Raw genomic sequence first — 19,118 nt, forward strand, 5'->3', positions numbered from 1 at the left:
TTTTTTTTTTGGTTCTTTTCTGGTACCAGGAATCAAACTCATAACCTTGTGCTTGCCAGGCAGGCGCTGTGCCACTGAGCTAAATCCCCAGCCCCCATTATGGTGTTTCTTCATCTGTCTCAGTCAGTGGATCTGTCACCATATGACTTCTGGCTCTTCCTCAAAGTCAAAATGACCATGGAAGGTAAACATTTCAAATTTATTCTAGACAATAAGGCAGCCATGACAGCATAACTAAAGACACTCATGAAAGATGATTTCCACAACTGCCTCAAAAAGTGGCAAGAATGATGGGATAAGTGTGCTTGAAGGGAGGGGGATTAATGGCAATGTGTCTTTAATTTTTATGTTTACATATTCACCATATTTTTCAAATGAACCACATAAATCAACTAAATGCTTATAAACAAATAGAAAATGCCAATTAAAATAACATTTTAATAGCAACAGAAAACATCTACACCTAGGAATAAATTTACCAGAGATATACAAGACCTCATATCAGAAAGACAAGTCAATAATTGGAAGGACATACCATGTTCATGGTTTGAAAGCCTCAAGTTTGTAATAAAAATTCTCCTAAATTGGTTACAGATTTAACTCCAATAAAAATTCCACAGGTTTATATAATGTATGTATGTTTAAATGAAAAATCATATGCTGCTTCTAAAATTCTTTTCAATAAATTATGGATTAAAATAATATTCATAAAGAAAATAAATAACTGAATAATTATCCCTAATTCACTCCAAAACCTGCTCTTGTAAGTTTCTAAAGAGCTTCCTCTGTAGGGAAATGTGACTGCTGTTCTAAGTTGACAAACACCAAAAATAGAGTTCAGCCTCCAAGTGTAATAAATGAAGTTTAAATTACGAATTTAAAAGGTTAATTTAGTACTATAATAACAAATTAGAAATAATAGAAATGTGGGGCTGGGGATTTAGCTCAGTGGCATAGTGCCTGCCCGGCAAGCGCAAGGTCCTGAGTTCGATTCCCGGCACCGGAAAAACAAAAAAAATAAAGAAATAATAGAAATGGAAGCAGTACATAGTCTCAGCTTTAAAATTTTAACTTTAAAGTTAAAATTTTAACTTTAACTTTCATGCTTTTAAGTGGATAGCTCATTTTTTAGCATTATTTATCAAGTAACTTCACTATGTGTACCAATGGTTCTCATCCTAAATGCCATGATCTTTTGTATGGAACTTTGTAAATTATCTCCTACAAAAGAGAGTAACATTATAGCCATCAAGCTGAGAAGTGCATCTAGTCCTGGATGGTCCATGGAACTACATCAGCATCTCAATGTGACTCATCACAAGAATCATCAAAGAGTAAACAAAAGATCAATAAGCAATCTAAAGAAATATCGCAAAATTCACTCAATGTATTTCACACACTTTACTCATGAGACCTTCAGAACAAACTCAACCTTTTATAAAGAATATAGCCAAGAAGGAATCAGTGTGAGATGCAAAGCCAACAGAGAGAGGCAGAAAAACTACAGCAAAGCTAAGAACGCTAAACATACTTATCTGTGGACACTCAGCACAAGCCACAGGAAGGGCAGCCCACTACCGAAGGTTTTCGAAATATTTAGACTGCAAAGGTGAGCATTTAATAAATGTGTCCCTGAATAACGCAGCATATGTTATGTACAAAGCACAGTGACAGAGTATGACTTCTTTTCTTGTCCTCCAGTCTTCCTGTTCTCCTCAAATATTTTAGTTGAAAGTCAGAGAAGACATATTATACTACTGAAAGATTCCATTTAAAATCATTACAATTTAAATATTTAAAACAGGTATACTTTAGGTTGGAAACTGATTTATATGAAACAACTCCTAAACAATATAGGATTAAGAAATACTATACACCAATGATCTCTGAATTAAAGTTGTTAACTAAGAATTTAAACATTAGCAGTTACCTGTTTCTGATCTTATTTACTAGGTAGAAAAGAAGCTGAGGATTCATTTGAACACATGCAAGAAGTCTAGGTTCTTTGTGTATCATTTATACTAAAGAGCAAAGAAATAAGAAAGAAAAATTCTGCAAGCAAAGAACCAAGGTATCAAAGAGATCAAATCAGGTTAACAGCAACTCTCTTGTTAGAATTATATACTTACATCCTGCAAAAATAACTGTTCCATATATGTAATCTTCTGTTGTGAAAATCACATTTGTTCCACTATTTTCAGAAACAGAAATATTATGGATTTTGATGGCAACATTTTCTCCATCAAGATGGATAAGGGGACAATTTTTACTGCCAATCTGTGCCAATAACACTTTTTCTTGACTTATACAACAAAATGTTATATCTGAGCCTACAAGTACTACGTTGTCTTGAGGAAAAACCTTGGTCTGAGAATCAGGAGTCCCTAGAAAGAACAAAAAGAATTATAAATAAATATTTTAGAAGTGTTCTACAAAAAATATTCGCTGTAATAAGCCCTTTTTTCCCCAAGATGACCTATAAAATAATCCAGCATATACAAAACATACTGTTTGGTGTTTTGAGACAACAGGGGCCGAAATATGAGGTATATTCCTCACGTCCCAAAGAAGCAAGGTACATATAAGAAATAAAATAAAACTGTGTATAATTTATTCACTGAAAAGGGTAATGCTGGGAGGAAAAGGGCCTACAGTTACAGGGTAATGCTTCGTAAGTCTAAGGTTCAAATTCAGTGGGTTTAAATACATGAAGACAAATGCACACCAAGAGAGGCTGTGGTGAGAAGACTGCAAGTTTGAGTCTGACCTGGGCAATTCACTGAGACCCTGTCTCAAAAACCAAAAAAACAAAAAACCCTCAACCCTGCAGATTTGATCCATACGCCACCAGCCCCCCACTATTACACATACTAAATAGGATATTTCATGACCTCTGTTCTTTGCACCTCCCACCCACCTCTTCATTGCAGTCTGGCTTCTACCCATACCATTCTACTACGCTCAATCCAGTGGTCCCTTCTTGGTCACCATTCCTTTGCTTTCTACTGTACTTAGGATGCTGTTTAAAGCTTTCCTCCTCAGAACTCACTTCTTTTTGGGTTCCACAACACTAGACTTTCCTGGGCTGTTAGTCCTCTGACTACTGGCCTTCCCTCTCTCCTATTCCTTAGGAGATATACATGCTCCTAAGGAATGTGCCCTCGGTCTACACTCCCCTTCCAAACTCATGTTAACCTTCAGGATTTAAAAATCTCACATCACATATACCACTCATCTCAACTAGGCCTATTCAGTTGTACCTGCTCACACCTGGACGCCAAACTTACATTTCCAAGTGCCTGTGTGGCTATGCTATCTAAACTCTTCAGTGCCTAAAGCCCAATGATCAAAAACAAATGTTTTCTTTCCCATACAACTTGTTCATACCTTTGTTAGTGTCACTAACCATTCAGCTGCCCACAATAACAGGCACCTTTGGCTCTATTTCTCTCTTGCCAATGGTGTTTTCACATCTTTCCTCCCTTTTCATTTCTAAACCCAAGTATCCTAGCTTACATTTTCACTGACTTTTGCTCAATAGACACAGATTCTTATTTACCTACTTGCTTCCAGCTCTCGCTTGCTCTGATCATTTCTGCACGCTGTCACTAGACCAACTGCCAGTGTTTTTTAGGACATTCTATTGGCAATGTTCTTCTTAACCCTCCTCTACACTGACAGCATTCTTCTTGGATATAAGTTTTGTTTAGTGGACAGATGATTTTTTTGGGTATGTTTAGAGACTTCCATATTCTCTACAATAACTATACGCCTTTAAGTGCTGCCTGCTGTGGCCCAGAAGTTGGGAACTATTTTCTTAAAGTATATCAATTTGATCTCATTTCCAACATCGCATTTTTATATTACTCTTCAGTGCCTATTGTAATGATTTTCATATCGGGATGTTTATCAGCTACTCAGGAAGTCTTTGAAAGTACAGACTCCTGAAGTCCATCTCAGACTTCTTTAATCTAAAGCTCCTGGGATGGCAGAGTTGGAAGCCCCCATGTGGTCGTCATATAGCTCCTGAGATTTCAGAGAACAGAGTGTACACTAAACACTTTTCAGCTCTCCAGTTCATTTGAAACAAAAATTCTTTAAATACAGCTTACAAGAAATGTTCTTCACTGGGCTCCAGTTACTCCACTCTTTGTGACCAGAGAAATGAAGAGAGTCAATATAGCACCTAATTCTCACGTGATGAATGGCACACTCCAAGGGCATGTCTGAGGCCCAACTCCAGTGATGGACTGTATCTCTGCCATTCAGAGTGGTGTTGAAAGTCACCTAAAAAAAAGGCAAAATAAAGTTATATTTCCAAATAGTGATATGCTCCGTTTTCTCTTAAGATCATAAAACCACAAAGGACCATATCACCAAGTAAGCACAAATAAATAAGTAAATGGTCTATTCTTTTGTAAAACTATCTCGGTTTTTTTATAAGGCACATCAGAAAAGTTAGAGTAACAATCATTACACAACTATGTTCACTTCTTAAATGGAAAGCCCTACTGCATTACCATCTAGGATATTGATATTCATTAAAATGATACTACCTAAAAGATCTTCATGTTTTCATGGAGGGAAAATAGTTAATGGGTTTGTATCTCTAAAGTCGAAGAGGGGGCTGGGGATTTAGCTCAGCGGCAAAAGCGACTGCCTGGCAAGCGCAAGGTCGTGAGTTTGGTTCCCGGTACCGGAGAAAAACCAAAAAATAAAAAATAAAAATAAATAAAAATTTAAAAATGTTAATTTACCCAGGATGATTCTTGAAATAAATATTTGGGGCTGGGGATTTAGCTCAGTGGCAAAGCGCCTGCCTGGCAAGCACAAGGTCGTGAGTTCGATTCCTGGTACCGGAAGAAAAACAAACAAGAAAAACCTAAACAAACAAAAAAAAGAAAAAAAAAGTTTTGGGTGCTGGGGATTTAGCTCAGCGGCAAAAGCGCCTGCCTGGCAAGCACAAGGTCGTGAGTTCGGTTCCCGGTACCAGAGAAAAACAAACAAACAAACAAACAAACAAATAAATAGGGGCAGCATTTCAACAAAATAAATTATTTCAGATTGATCTCATTACTACCTATATAATAAATTTAATACAGGCACTCTATATTTTATATTTTCTTTTAAAAGAAAATATCTTATTTCTTAACAATTTACATGCAACTTACAGTGGTATAGGATATTAATCTCAATTGTGAGAAATGGGTAAGACTGCAATCAAATTTTGAAGATCTACTACAAGATACCTTGCGAGTTTCCATTAAAAGACAATATATTAAAGAAATGTATATTTTTCTGTCTTACTCTGAGTAAATAGATTTTTTTAAAGGCATAGAAGCACAAGGACAAAAAACAAGACATGCAGCAACACCACTAAAATTTCAGAAGCTGGAAAGTAAATGGATAATAGCAATTGACTTAGAAGTCCTAAGAAGGGAGAATCTTACATCTCCATTTGGAAAGCAGGAAACCACTTGGTTTGTATCATAGAAGCACCAGAGAGCCTGGGGAATGGCTGCATCACCCTGGAAATGCTGGGTGAAGTGGGGCTCAAAGTGGGAGGATGGCTTGAAGATTGTCTGAAGACACATTAGATCCCCTGCTCACCTTGGCAGAATAGAGACCGTGTTCTGGGACAGTTAAGTAGAGTCCTTCTGGACTTAAGGATCTCAGGAGGAACTGGAAATAGGGTACACCACACCAAAAATAGAGCCTGCTAATCTGGACCTTCTTTCCCTCTTTAGCTCTTATGACACTGGTAATCATATTCAGCATGCATATATTTGGGGGAATAGGAACAGACTAAGATAATTACCTAAATAAAATCAGAAGTTGGCCACTAGACAGCACAGTTATCCAGCAATGAAGTCCCAGTCAACAAGTCCCCTTAAAGCAAACCAAAGTTCCTGTAAGATTTAAGAGCCTCTCATTTAAATATAAGTAGCAACCAAGATGACCAAAAGTATAGAAAGCAACCTAACATAAAAGCCAAAAGCCAAAATAAATAGAAAACATAACTTGAAGAAATACGGTGTAAAGAAAGAAAAGCAATTAAATCACGGGTACCCTCAGACTTAAGAAAAGATAGTCCATTCACGAGACAGGAACAGGATGTACTTAAAAAAGAACAGAGATTCTGTTTTGAAGTTATTTCTTACAAATGAAAAGTATATTAACAGAAACTTAATAATAGGACTGCATGATAAAGTTTAGGAAAAGTTTCTCAAAATCAAAGCAAAAGAAGACAGAAAACAGGAAAGGTAAGATGATGAGAAGACCAGTCTGGAAGATCTACCTCCTGCAGAACAAAAGTTCTAAGAAAAAAGGAGAAACTAGGAAGAAATGAAAGAAAAAAGTTCCTAAGCTGACATACCAGACTGAAAGGGACCTAGTGAGCTTCCAGTGCAAGAGTGAAGATACAGCCAGCCACAAGAAGAAATAATGAACAATGCTTTTAAAATCATAATAAAACCTTCCAACCTATCATTAAATACCTAGTTAAACTAGAAATCACATATTAATACAGAATAAAGGTATTTTCAGAAATGCCATGTCTGAATGTTTTCATCTGGTAGCATCTTACACTTCCAATGGTAATTATGTATATTCTAATTATTCTGCATCTTCACAAAAATAGCAGTTGATAGGTGCTTGATTTTTTTGTCAAATGAATCACATCTGCAAGCTAGGTATTACAGACAGGAGAATGTATCTTAAATAACAAAAGGCTATGAGAATATAGGCTTCCACCAAAACTAAGGAATAAGAATATAGTAATATATGATGTCAATCTATTAGGAGATTTAGGAAAAGATCCATCATAAGAAAAGGGCATAAGGAATACCTCAGATGTTGATGGAGTCCCTTGTATTATTAACTTCCCAGTGAATGAGCTGAACACCACCACAGTCTGTCTTGAGTGGGTTACAGGTAGGCACACATACTAATTCCTTCCAGCACAGGTCTGCTTGTAGAAGCTGAGACTGCTGGGATCCCTGTGACTCCTCTGACCATCAGCTGCTGTGGCTATTATCATGCTGTCTGCTACGTACTATTCGTGTCTAGTGAGCCCTTACATGAGAACGGCTAGGAAACCAGTCAGAAGTCCTCATAAGCACTTATGCACAAAGATAAACTAACAAAATACACAGCATATTTGAAAATTTCAAGAAGATTTATACAACCTGGAAAGAATTTAATGAATTGGTGGAGTTTTTTGTTTGTTTGTGGTTTTTTGGTACCGGGAATCGAACTCAGGATATCACACTTGCCAGGCAGGCACTGCACCAGTGAGCTAAGTCCCTGGCCCTTTAGGAATGAATTGATCAAGCAGAGAAAATTTTAAAAAGAAACAATACATGAAGTTCCATGAAAAAGATAAAGTTGTGAATAGTGTTTATATAACCATACTGCAACAAGTACTGTTTTACCATAAATTATAACTGAACTATGTTAGAAGAACATAGGAAATTGGGAAGGTGGGGACAGCTGGAGAGGTTCTGGGAAAGAGGGAGACTGCAAATGTGAGAGGGCTGGGGGAGTAGACCGAGTTCTCATTGTTCTGTTAAGTGCCTTAAATGTAATAGCAATGACCAAGAGCCTTGGTTTTTAAGCTATTCCAAAATGATAAATTTTATTTTGTGGCAAATTTGACGCTACTATTTTGCAGTAGCAATTCTGACTTATATAACAATATTAACACTATAAATAAAAATGTCACATTTTTCACTGTGGACCTGGAGCAATTTTTCTTCTTCTTCTTTTTTTTTTTTTTGGCTGTTGCTATTTTTTTCCTCACACGAAGATCTCTCCCCCAAATCAGGAAATTGCGATCTTATAACTACCAACTTGGTATGTATCTTGTAGCAATTAGTTATTTGGTTTTAGAGTAATATCTCCTTTCATTTAACTTTTATTTCATTCACACTTGAAAAAGTTCCCCCTTTATTCTAGCACACATGTAGTACCCATCAAACTTTTCATAACTATTACTCATTACTTCTTAGCTTAAAAGAAAATTAAACACAGAGCATAAGAAAATTATTCATAAGCAGGATTTAAAAAATGAAAGCATGTTCTAAACATAAGAACATATTTTAGATTCTGAGAAATTGAGGCTTACTGATTTCTCAAGCATTTGTGGCAGATTATGATGCACTTATTTTGTAGTAGGAAATCTGCTAATTATGGCTAGATATGTTTTAAAACATTTATTCTTATGTACAATGTTGGACAAAGACAAAAAATAGACTAACAGTACACTTTCAATTTGTTTAAGTAAACAGATGCATAATAAAGGCTTCGAAGGAGCACATAAAGGTAATATTTCTTGTGTTTAAGTGACAGAATCTACGCTGCTCTGTAATTTCTTAAACTCCCTTTAATGGTGACACGTGATTTCTGAATCACAGAATATGGTTTTTAATAAACCCTGGAAGATACTTTTATCTACTTCCTTAATAATCATATTCATCGATACCACCCTAAAAATGATGTTTAAAATTACTCAGCTTCTGTAATGTCATAGGAAAAAAAAATCTACTTTCAATGAAACTTACTAATTCTATGAGCTCCATACTATCTTTACGTAGAACTTTGATTTCCCAGATGACATTTGAGTGTTGAGGAAAAATAGAACCCTTGTCATTCCACATTAGGTGTAATGTAGAAGTTGAGAAATCAGCAGACAAATTCAAGATCTCTGGACTTTCTGGAATTAAGGCTTAAGAAAAGGAAACAAAAGAGAAAATTTAGCAACATAAGTAATGATATTTCATACTATACTCTCATTATCAACTATTTTAAAACTACTTCTTCATGATCAAAAATAATCAAGAATTCATATCAAACTCTCAAACTTGTTACTAAAAAGGAAAGAACAAATATATTTTTATTTGTATGGGTAGCTCCCAATGATTAATTAGGCAAACTAGAAAGAAATCATTGGCTGGCTGCTTGAAATTTATAATACATTTTCTAATACAAAAAGTAACTAGTTCCTGCAAAACTCTACAGTCACCTGGTCTGGACCTACAATTAGGCAACAAAACAACCCTTCATAAGGCAGTAAGTCAAACCTAAGAAAATGATGACGCATGGAAAGCTCACTTGGGGAAAGGTTTCTGTGTGTTTTCTAAGAGCCTTCTCACTCATCTCCCAGGTCTGGCCCCTCATGCTAGGGGATGCTACTCACTTGAGGAATTTTATGTGCTATGTCTGGTGACAGACATAATTAAAGAGAAGCAAAAGTAATACTAAGACACTGTGTTAGGAGGCCAAGATATTACCATGTGGAAGTACAGTATAAAAGAAAAACTTCAGAAGGGCTAGTTTAGTAATGGTTGGCCACACAGCCTGAAGAGGAGTGAGGCAGGAGCTCAGGTTATCAGTTAAGGACTGCTGGAGAAATCCTGTGTAGAATAATACTACTACTACTACTACTACTACTACTACTACCACTACCACTACCACTACCACTACCACTACCACTACCACTACCACTACTACTACTACTACTACTACTACTACTACTACTACGGAGTATGATATCAAATACAGAAAAAAGTATGTTGTACACTTCAAAGAAATGATTAAATCAGACAAAGGAAGAATTTACCCCATGAGAAATAATCATGACCTCTCTAAGCTCAGAAAGCAGCAGGAAAGGAAGAAGGAATGAGGAGCTAGTGTGAAGATACAGAAGACTGGTGGCGCTGAGGAGGCATTCAGAAAGTAAAGGCACAGAGTGCAGTGTCCTGAAGATATCTGTGTAGAACCGTCAGGAGCAGAACCAGGGCTGCAGACTCAGAGGAACTTGCTGCATGTAGCTGAAGAAAAGAATGTGAATATACAGACAAAGCTGTCAACACACAATTACACCTTCAAGGAACACACACACACACACACACACACACACACACACACACACACAGAGCAAGATCTAGAGCAGGAATGATCAAGGAACAGAAAGGAACCAGAGAAAAGTCTAAGGTCACTGAGCTAGAAAGGAACAGACTGTCATTTGGGCCAAAGACATTAAGTCTCCGACTGACCAACATTTGAGGTGCAAACTTTCCCAGGTATAATATATTAATTCACTCCCTTTGTCAGTTTCCCAATGAATCTGACTTAAAAACAATTTTTGGGAAATGGAACTTGTTCCTAAGTTGGGGACTTACTGTATAACAAAGATGATGGAGGAGGACCAAGAAAAGACCACCTACAGGGATGATAGCATTGTACCACCAGGAATTTGCAAAAGAAGTTTGAGAGGGTTGTAAACTCAGAAGGTGAATTAACAAAAAAAGCAGAGAAAAACCACGCTCAAAAGTTTAGGCTTATACAGAAAAACCAGTACACTAAAATGAGGTCAGAGAAAGAGGAATGTATCCTCGAGAATGTCCTGATCTTCCTATCCGCTAAGGACTAGTAAATCACTGAAAATTTCGGATGAGTGGAAAACAAGATGAGTGTGCCTGTTCTATGAAACACAGGCTCTCAGCTATAAGGGACAGAGAAACTTGGATTCTCCTGCATGTTTTCTGCTCAGAGGACAGTAAAGTAAAAGAAAGAGACATACAGAGACTCACCCCTTCTTGCCTCACTTCTAGTTAATCCGTATGAAGTTCAAGGGCCAGTTAAAGCCATGACAAACTATAGGAGTGTGCCAGGGCAGGGTCGCTGCAGTGCTGAACATTAAGGACAACAGAAGAAACCACTATAAATTAATCAGTTGCAGTGTGGGAACTTGAAACTGAACTCTTACAAATAATTTTACTAAAATTTTTCAAGTGCAATATTCTACCCTGGATTTGCATAAACTGCTTAGGGCTGTACAGGACCTAGAACATGTAGATTTCAATCTAAACTATACAACTGGGTCCAAGTACAGCTACACATGGGTAGGAGAGGATGCTTCACAGAAGTCTTAAGTGAGAAGTTGCTTATGAAAAAAGAAAAGTGTAACAAATGAGAAGCAAGCAGCTGAGTTAGTGCCAGGAGAGGGAGTGTTCAGGTGCCAGTGTAACCAGAGAGGAGCAGGAGGCTTCCAACAGTGTGATTGCTCCTCCAAATGATTCAAGATGTCACAGTGCACTAACCTAAACATGAAACCTGGGAATACCGAACTGATACACTAATCCACTAAAATGCCGCCCCCCAATCCACATAATTTACATTCTCACATTTTAGTAGAAAAGAAGGGTCATGTTCAATAGTTTAAGGAAAAGACAGTAATACTCATGTTGACAAATGAAAGGATTTTTAAAATCCTTTCAAAAGAAACTTTTTCTTTATAGCAGACATGGAAGTTTCCCCTAAGTTCCCATGAACTGTCATCTGTTTTTCCTCTGGGCTAAAACAGACATCTGAGGACAATTTTAACTTGCTTTCTAGAAACTCAAAACTTTTTAGACAGGAAGGAATTTAATGAAAATCTTGCTTTTTTTTTTCAAAAGCGAGGACAGCTTACTCATAAGCTACATGCTCTTTCTTCTTTAGAACATCAGGAGATGTGAGTCTTTCTAGCTTTTGTCTTTTGTTTTTTTTCTTTTGATTCACATGATTTATCCTGCCACAGAATGATCTGAATTTTAAGGTTATTTTAAGAAACTGAGACGACAAAATATCACAAAGACTTTTTGAATATGCGTGTGCTTTCCCTTAAGTATAAAGTTTGTGTGTGTGTGTGTGTGTGTGTGTAAGACCTTTTTGCTTTATCAGTATACTTTTGAAACTGTCTTCAGACCTGGAGAACACTTCATTTCTCATACTTTCACTTAGTAACAAGTTATCCATGAGCCCATATCATCTGATGCACAGATGTGAAGAAAGAGAAGTGTAACAAATGAGAAGCAAGCAGCTGAGTTTATACCATTTCAGAGTTTCTGCTGCATTCAATAGGTGGTCAGAGATTTGCTGGTGTACTGTTATGATCTGAATGTTTGTGTCCCCTCATGCACCCACCTCAAGCTCCTATGCTGAAACTTACCCACCAAGGTGATGGTATTACAAAGTACAAACTCTGGGAGTTGACTGGGTCAGGAGGGCTCTGCCCTCCCAAGTAGGATTTGTGCCCTTATAAAAGAGGACCGAGGAAGCTTTTTCTTACCCCTCTGCCACCTAAAGGTACTATCTATGAGCAAGAGGCCATCACCACACACCAAATCTGCCAATGCCTTGTTCTTGGACTTTCCAGTCTCCAGATCTATATGGTATAAATTTCTATTACTTACTCATTACTCAATCTAACATATTTTGTTATATAAGTCCAAAAAGATCAAGACATGTACAACTTCCCTATCTTACATTCACCTAATCTGCTTTTATATTTTCTTATCCCAATACCATTTGTGTAATCGCCTCTGGTACCCCTATTATTTAAAATGTTACTGGTAAGTCACACGACTATTATAAAAATGAATTATGACTCGACTGCATCTGTCTTGATTTTCTTTTCTAACTTTCTAACATTGTCACTGGCAAGCAGCTTCCTAGTTGAGAACACTGCATAGCTATTGAAACAATCAGATATCACAAGCTGACTCTCTTACACACTCATGGGTATTCTAAAAGCTTAGAATAAAATTTAGATTCCTCATACTTTACTACAAAATAATTCCAGATGGAAGAGACATTTAAATCAAAATGATAGCAAACCAAAAACTCACAAAGAAAAACAGCTAGATATCCTATTATATTACAATGAAAACATGTACCATGAAAAACACCATGTTTTAAAAAACAAACTCAGAAAGATATCTGCAGCAAATATGATAATAAAAATAATATAGGAAAAGCTCTTGTGAATGAAGAAAATGATGAATAACAGAAAACTCAAGAAAGATATGAATTGGTAGTTCAAAAAGAACACAACTGATACATTCTTTAACAATTATAACAAATGAAAAAGCAACATTAATCTAATGTGGGAGCCATTCAATTTAAATGGCAAAAATTAAAGATATGGATATGACCCAGTCCTTGTAATGATATGTAAAAAGAAGCTCATCAACATGATGTCTGTGGGAATGCAAAGAAGTACAAAGATTTTGACCAACAGTTTGGAGAATGGATATAAAAGTCTTTAAAGGGGGGGACTGTCTTTAATCCAGTATTCCCAATTCTAAGAATTTAACAAGTGAATCAGCCAAGTTCACAAATATGTAAGTGCAAAAGACGTTCATTAAAACATTGATTATAATGCTGATAAGTTGGCAATAAAAACAAATAGCTAATAATAGAGCTCTTTAATTATGCTCTACTTGATAGAATACTGTCCTGCCATTAAACATAGCATAGGTTTATATACTAAGAGAACTTGAAAATCCATCTATTACACATTTTATGTTAAGCAAGCTATAAAGTAATATACTTTTGTATTATTTTTACGTGTACATGCATAGAAAATCTACTTAAGGCTTAACAGTATGAGTACTGGGGGGATGGTTAATCTTTATAAAATTTCTCACATGAACTTCAGAAATATTAAAAAAAAATAACAAACACGGCCATATGTATTATCCTGAAAGACAGTCCTAAGCAGCACTTTACATAGGCAACACTTTAGGCTAAGAAAGGAAGGACAATATATATATTTAAAAATCTGTGCTATCTCTGATGCAGATCATTCCAAGTATTCACCTATTGCATTAAATTGGGCAAATCACTAATTATATTTGTGTTCCCTAGATTCAGAGTCAGCCAATCTTATAAGATTCATTATATATTACTGTGCTGCCATACCAACAGGGCTGTCAGCAGCTGACAAACCCACTGCCCACTACTAGCAGTCAAAACCACTCAGGCTTTTAAAGTCTCACTGCACAGCAAAATTTCTGTCAATGTGAGTTTGTTTTGTGCTTGCAATCTGCTTGTAGTCTATCTCCTAAATATTCATTCAATCAATAAATACATGCTATCTGCACAACACTGCGCTAGGTGCTCTGCGTAGATAACAAAGTCCCTGCTCTCATGGGACCTATTTTGCGGTGGAGGAGATACAAGGTAAATACCTAACTACACAGTGGATTATTAATTTAACTGAAAGCAATGCCAGGAAGGAGCACTGCATACCTAAGGGTATGCAAAGAAAGGAGTGGGATCACGAGTCTCGTCACAGAGTACATCCCAGAGCAAAGGGCATCTGTGAAATAGGAACCAAAGAGGTAAAGGGAGCCAAGGAAAGAGCATGGAACCGAGGAGAAGTCCTTGAACTCTGAGGTGTCTATTGCGATTGGCTAGATGACAAGCTTGCTTTCTTCTGGATCCTGGCCACGCTCTCTAATGCACAGCAAGGTAGTGGGTGAATGAGAAGTACCAGCACAAGAAGTGAAATGCAAACACAGGTTTCTCTCAACTATAAAGTATCACAATGCTAACAGTGTTCTATTTTAAAATCTGTTTTCTTTTCAAATACTTACAAACATTTTTTTCATTCAGTATGAATGTACTTATAGAACTTTCAAAATCATGTAGAGAATTTATTGTTATTTCATGATCACCAGGTGAAAGAGCTGGGATTTTAATATTTGCTTTCTCTAACTGATGACAAGAATGGGACCTGCGATAAAAGAAATACAATTTTAATTAGAAATAAAATATAATTTTAATTTCATAAATATCAGTAGTGCTATTTTCATAAAAACTTGATCAACACAAAGTACATGGAAAATACCTTATACTCTTTTTGTATACAAAAACATGCAGGGTTGTACTGCATTTTAAACTGAAAAAAAAACAAAGGTTAACAGTAATTTTATCAGTGTGGCATTAGGAAAAATATGCTAGTGTCTTGTTACTTTTCCCTCGCTGCTGAGACAAAATACCCAATGCCCAATTTGTGGAGGTTTTAGCCCATTTTCGGCTGGCTCCAAGCAGAGCAGCACACGGCAGAGGGCAACAGTTCAGGGCAGCGGAAGATAGCAAAACAACAAAAGCAAAAAGGGAGGAGGCAGCAAGCAGCCTCTTTCCCTCCTTACATTGTATGCAAACTACCCACCCCAAGGCTGGTGTAGCTCTCACACCCATAATCCCAGCATAGGAGCAAGGATCAATCAAAAACTCTAGAAGGCTGCCCCACGACTGCACGAGGCTTTGAGGGGACATCCAGACACAAACCATAACAGCAAGTTGTAGCAAAAAACACAGTAAATAAGCATAAACAATCCCTTCAAGAAATTTGGGGTTTTAGCACGCCTTGCAAAGCCCCCCTCCACATTACCTGCCTGGCCTTGCCTCCCACCCAATCCAATTCCTCAGCACCAAGCTACAGACTAGGCCATTACCTAGACTCTCAGATTAGCTGGATCTCACTGGCAGCCAGTGAAAAGAATGAAAGTGGCGGTAGTCGGCCTGTCAAACATGCATACAACCTGCTCACTCTTCTGCCCTGGCTTTAACAAAATTTTTTTCTATGTTTTGTTTTCAAAAGGCTTCCCGTTTCCTACTGAATATCTCTTAGATGTCCCTGGTTCTGCAGTCCTTTGTATCTCCTGGGAGCACAATTATGTTTTTTTTATTGTTATTCTAACATATCTAACTTCTCATGGAAATTTTAATTAATGCAAAGGTAGCATCTTTTTTATGCAGTGGACTTTCCTCAGCACCCACTTCAGCTAGGGATCTGACCTCTGCCTACCTCCTCCTTAACCTCATGTGGTAAGATTTTTTAGGCACCACAATCCCAAACTAGCCAAATTCTCCAAATGACATCATTTCATCTGTTTAAGCCACTGCACCTAATACTCATTTAGGGTGGACTGTCCTTTAGTTCTTTTTTTGTGGAGAACTGAGCATGTCTCCTCACGTCGTACCTCTTCCAATGGTCCCTCTAGACCTCCACACTCCTTGGTTCCCCTTCCTTACATTTTGCAAAAAACTTTCAACTGCATGTAACCCATAGGGTTGCTACTATTCACTGCAAACCCATGAGAACAGAACTAACCCACTTAGTGTGGCCTGAAGCTAGCATTCATACTATCTGTCAAACTTTTTAGGATCTTTCCCTCTGGACTCACAGTAGGACTCTCCTCTGCCCCTCTGAAGCAAGGCATGGTCACTGGCTTTACCTAACCAGAGAAATCTGAGTAAAAAATTCTCATCTATCAGTTCAGGAAGGGTCGTCTAAAAGCCAATGCACGCTGTGTGCCTTGTCTTTCCCCTGATACCAAAATTGTAATCCGTGGGGCCTTTAGAAAGAAACCCCGGATAGAAATCTCAGCTAACACCTGACAGACACAGAACATAGTAAGAAATAAACTTTCTTCTCATGAGCAAGATATAGTGAATTAATATTTTAAGGCTATTTCTGCAACATAACCTGGCCCATTATGACAAATTATTCCAAGGCTTGGAGGGATTTTCAATAAATACACACTAAATGGGAAAAATCTAATTGTATGTAAATAAACACTGACACTGACTTACATCAGAACTACTCATTAGGAAACTGTAACTGAGGGAAGCACATGAGCACACGAGGACTCCTCCGGTGCTGCTAAGCATCCCAGGATCCCATTGAGATTAGGGAGAGCAATGGACATTGTTGAGGTGTGCAGATGGCCAAAAGCCGCTCTAAGCACAAGAGCTTCCAGCACACTCCAAGATTACTGTAGAGGATAAAGTGATATGAAAAGGCTTGCCCTTGCCATGGCCTCGCAGTGTCTATCTTCTTCACATCATGGACCAATCCATTTCTGTAATATCACCAACCCACTGAGAGAAGAACTTATTTCCCACTTCTATAACTAGGTTCAGCCATCTGACTGGCCTCTGGCCAATGAGATGTAACAGTGGTGTTCTGTGGGACTTTTTAAGGTTTCCTCAAAGAAAATCATCCCTCTTTGTTATGGCTTGCATCTAGATGTCCTCCCAAAGCCTCAAGCAGTCATGGGTGGGCTTTTTTTAGAGGTGGTTGGGTCCAGGGTGTGTGCTGCTGGAATCAAGGATGTGATGATGGGACTGATTCAATGTGTGATGCTAGGATTAATGCTGCCCTAGCCTGGGTAAGAATGCACCCTCCCTAAGAGTGGGAAGTCTGGATAGGAGATAGGGGACAGGAAAAGGGTTCCTGCTTGCCACTTGCTGCTTGGCTCCTTCAATATTTTGCTGCCTTCTGCTCATCAGGAATTGTTTCTCCTCTGGGTTGTCCTTCTGCCATGCCACGCTGCCTTGAAGCCAGCTGACTATGAACTGCAATCTCTAGGAACTGTGAACTAAATAAAGCTTTCCTCCTTTAACTCTGGATGTTGGATATTTTCTCACAGCAATGAGAAAGGTAACCGAGACACTCTTTTTCTTGCTTTCTTCCTGCAGTGAAGACATGATAGTTGCTTCTCAAGCATCATCGACTCAAAAATGAGATCACAGGGTAAAGAGACCAAGTAGTGTGACAAAGAGGCCCTGGGTCTCTGTGACCACAAAGCCGTAACAAATACACCAGCCCCGAACTGCTTACCATAGATTTTCCATGAGAGTCAATGCCTATGTGCTGAGCCATTGTTACTGACATTTTCTATCCGATATCTAAACCTGCTATAGACAGTGGTTTGGGAGAGACCAGTGAAACTGCCACAGAAGATCATAACTGCAGGTATGCTCCACAATCTTCACGTATAATGAAAGAAACAAACTTTTGGCTATGATAAGGATTTGTTTCTACTTTGATTGATAATAGTTCAGAATTAAACTTTCATTTAAAAATTTCTGTAATAAAATTGTTATATTCTAAGAAGAAAGATAACTTCTAGTCTATAGGTATAAATAAATTCAACATTTCTATTACCTGTCGTCAATGCAAACTTGATAAATGGTGCCATGGCCTGTTCCTAGGGGTGCTTTCCAGGAACAGTCCCATATCTGTAAATTGTCCGTTGTGCACTTCAAATCACGAGGTGTCCCTGGAGAAAGAAAGACAACACACGAACACACACACAACACAGAACATACTCAGTGCTGGTTAAATGTTTTCGGTTGTAAGCACAAACACAGCGACTGCAGAGGCTCACGTCCTCTAGGAAGAGGTGACCCTGCTGTCATGGGAAAGTACTGCTCTTATATTTCTTTCTGTAGCTTTGTTTGTTTGAAAAAGCTAAATAGTAAAAAATGAATGTGGGCCAACTACAAGACTACTCTGAGATCAGACTGGTCAAAAGAATCCTCCTTGCAGGTAACTAAGAGAATTGAGGAAGAACCTGAATGTGCAGATTCAGAGGTAGGGGGAGTTCTAGCACACCATGAGTCTCCAAGAGCCTCAGTTGCAAAGGAAAAAAAAAGTAAGTAAAACCTCAGTGAACACTATGTGGTTCCCTTGTCCACCAGTAAAGCTAGCAAGTATACCCAGCCATGGCTGCTCTGCCAGACTGCCGCCCTCTACAGGAATACCAAAACCAACGTCTGAACTTTTGAGAAGCAAGTAAAATTTAAGCAATAATGAATTCACATGAGTCTCTGAAAAACATGAGGGGGTTCCGAAACAACTGAAGAGCAACAGGTAACTCAGAAAATTATACTCCTAATAGTTCTTATGTCTATACAATAACATTTTATTATGGAATACGTGAGCACTATAAAGTGAAGAAAGTCACCCTGTAAGGAAAATGAAAAGAAAGGACAATGAAGAGGGAAAGCAGAAAGAAAAGGAGAGAAGGGGGGAGGGAAAGGACGCAGAAACTGCAGGGTAAAAAGAGTATTCTCAAACTCTACAAATGTCTATCAAAAGTTTCTTTCTTATTATTTTCATACATAGTTGGCATGATACTCACTGTAGCAATAAATTATAAAGCTATTTATACAAGCAAGAAAACAGAACCATGTAAGTGCTCACATTACAAATCAGCAGTAATCCTAATAATAAAGTTATTTATTCAATGACCTGGGGGAAAAGAGATGTGTTTAACTATAGATATAGTATAAAAATAAAACAACAGGGTAGCAGAATAATAATGGTCTTCATAGAAATATGCTAGGCAATGTCTATTAGCCAGGTAACATTCTTATTAAATTTAAAGGATGATATATTTTAATATATAATAACAGCATTATAAAGTATATTAAGATTTCAATTATGTTACATTCTAAAAAAGTAAAATTAGAGAAAACGGAACAGTGCCGACTAT

General features: G+C 37.6%; 1 protein-coding gene across 1 annotated transcript in view; it reads right to left on the reverse strand.

The window, feature by feature from the left end:
• The window catches only part of Lifr (leukemia inhibitory factor receptor alpha), a 47,828-nt gene that overhangs the window by 27,532 nt on the left and 1,178 nt on the right, over positions 1–19,118 (reverse strand). Inside the window, exons 3-7 of the mRNA XM_013514986.1 lie at positions 17,786–17,900; positions 14,424–14,563; positions 8,562–8,725; positions 4,113–4,287; positions 2,130–2,384 (exon numbers count right to left, since the gene is read on the reverse strand). Coding sequence (XP_013370440.1) covers positions 2,130–2,384; positions 4,113–4,287; positions 8,562–8,725; positions 14,424–14,563; positions 17,786–17,900 — 849 coding nt within the window. The remainder of the gene's footprint in view (positions 1–2,129; positions 2,385–4,112; positions 4,288–8,561; positions 8,726–14,423; positions 14,564–17,785; positions 17,901–19,118) is intronic.

Source organism: Chinchilla lanigera, unplaced genomic scaffold, assembly GCF_000276665.1.
Source record: "Chinchilla lanigera isolate Chin_1 unplaced genomic scaffold, ChiLan1.0 scaffold00025, whole genome shotgun sequence".
Classification (NCBI taxonomy): Eukaryota; Metazoa; Chordata; class Mammalia; order Rodentia; family Chinchillidae; genus Chinchilla; species Chinchilla lanigera.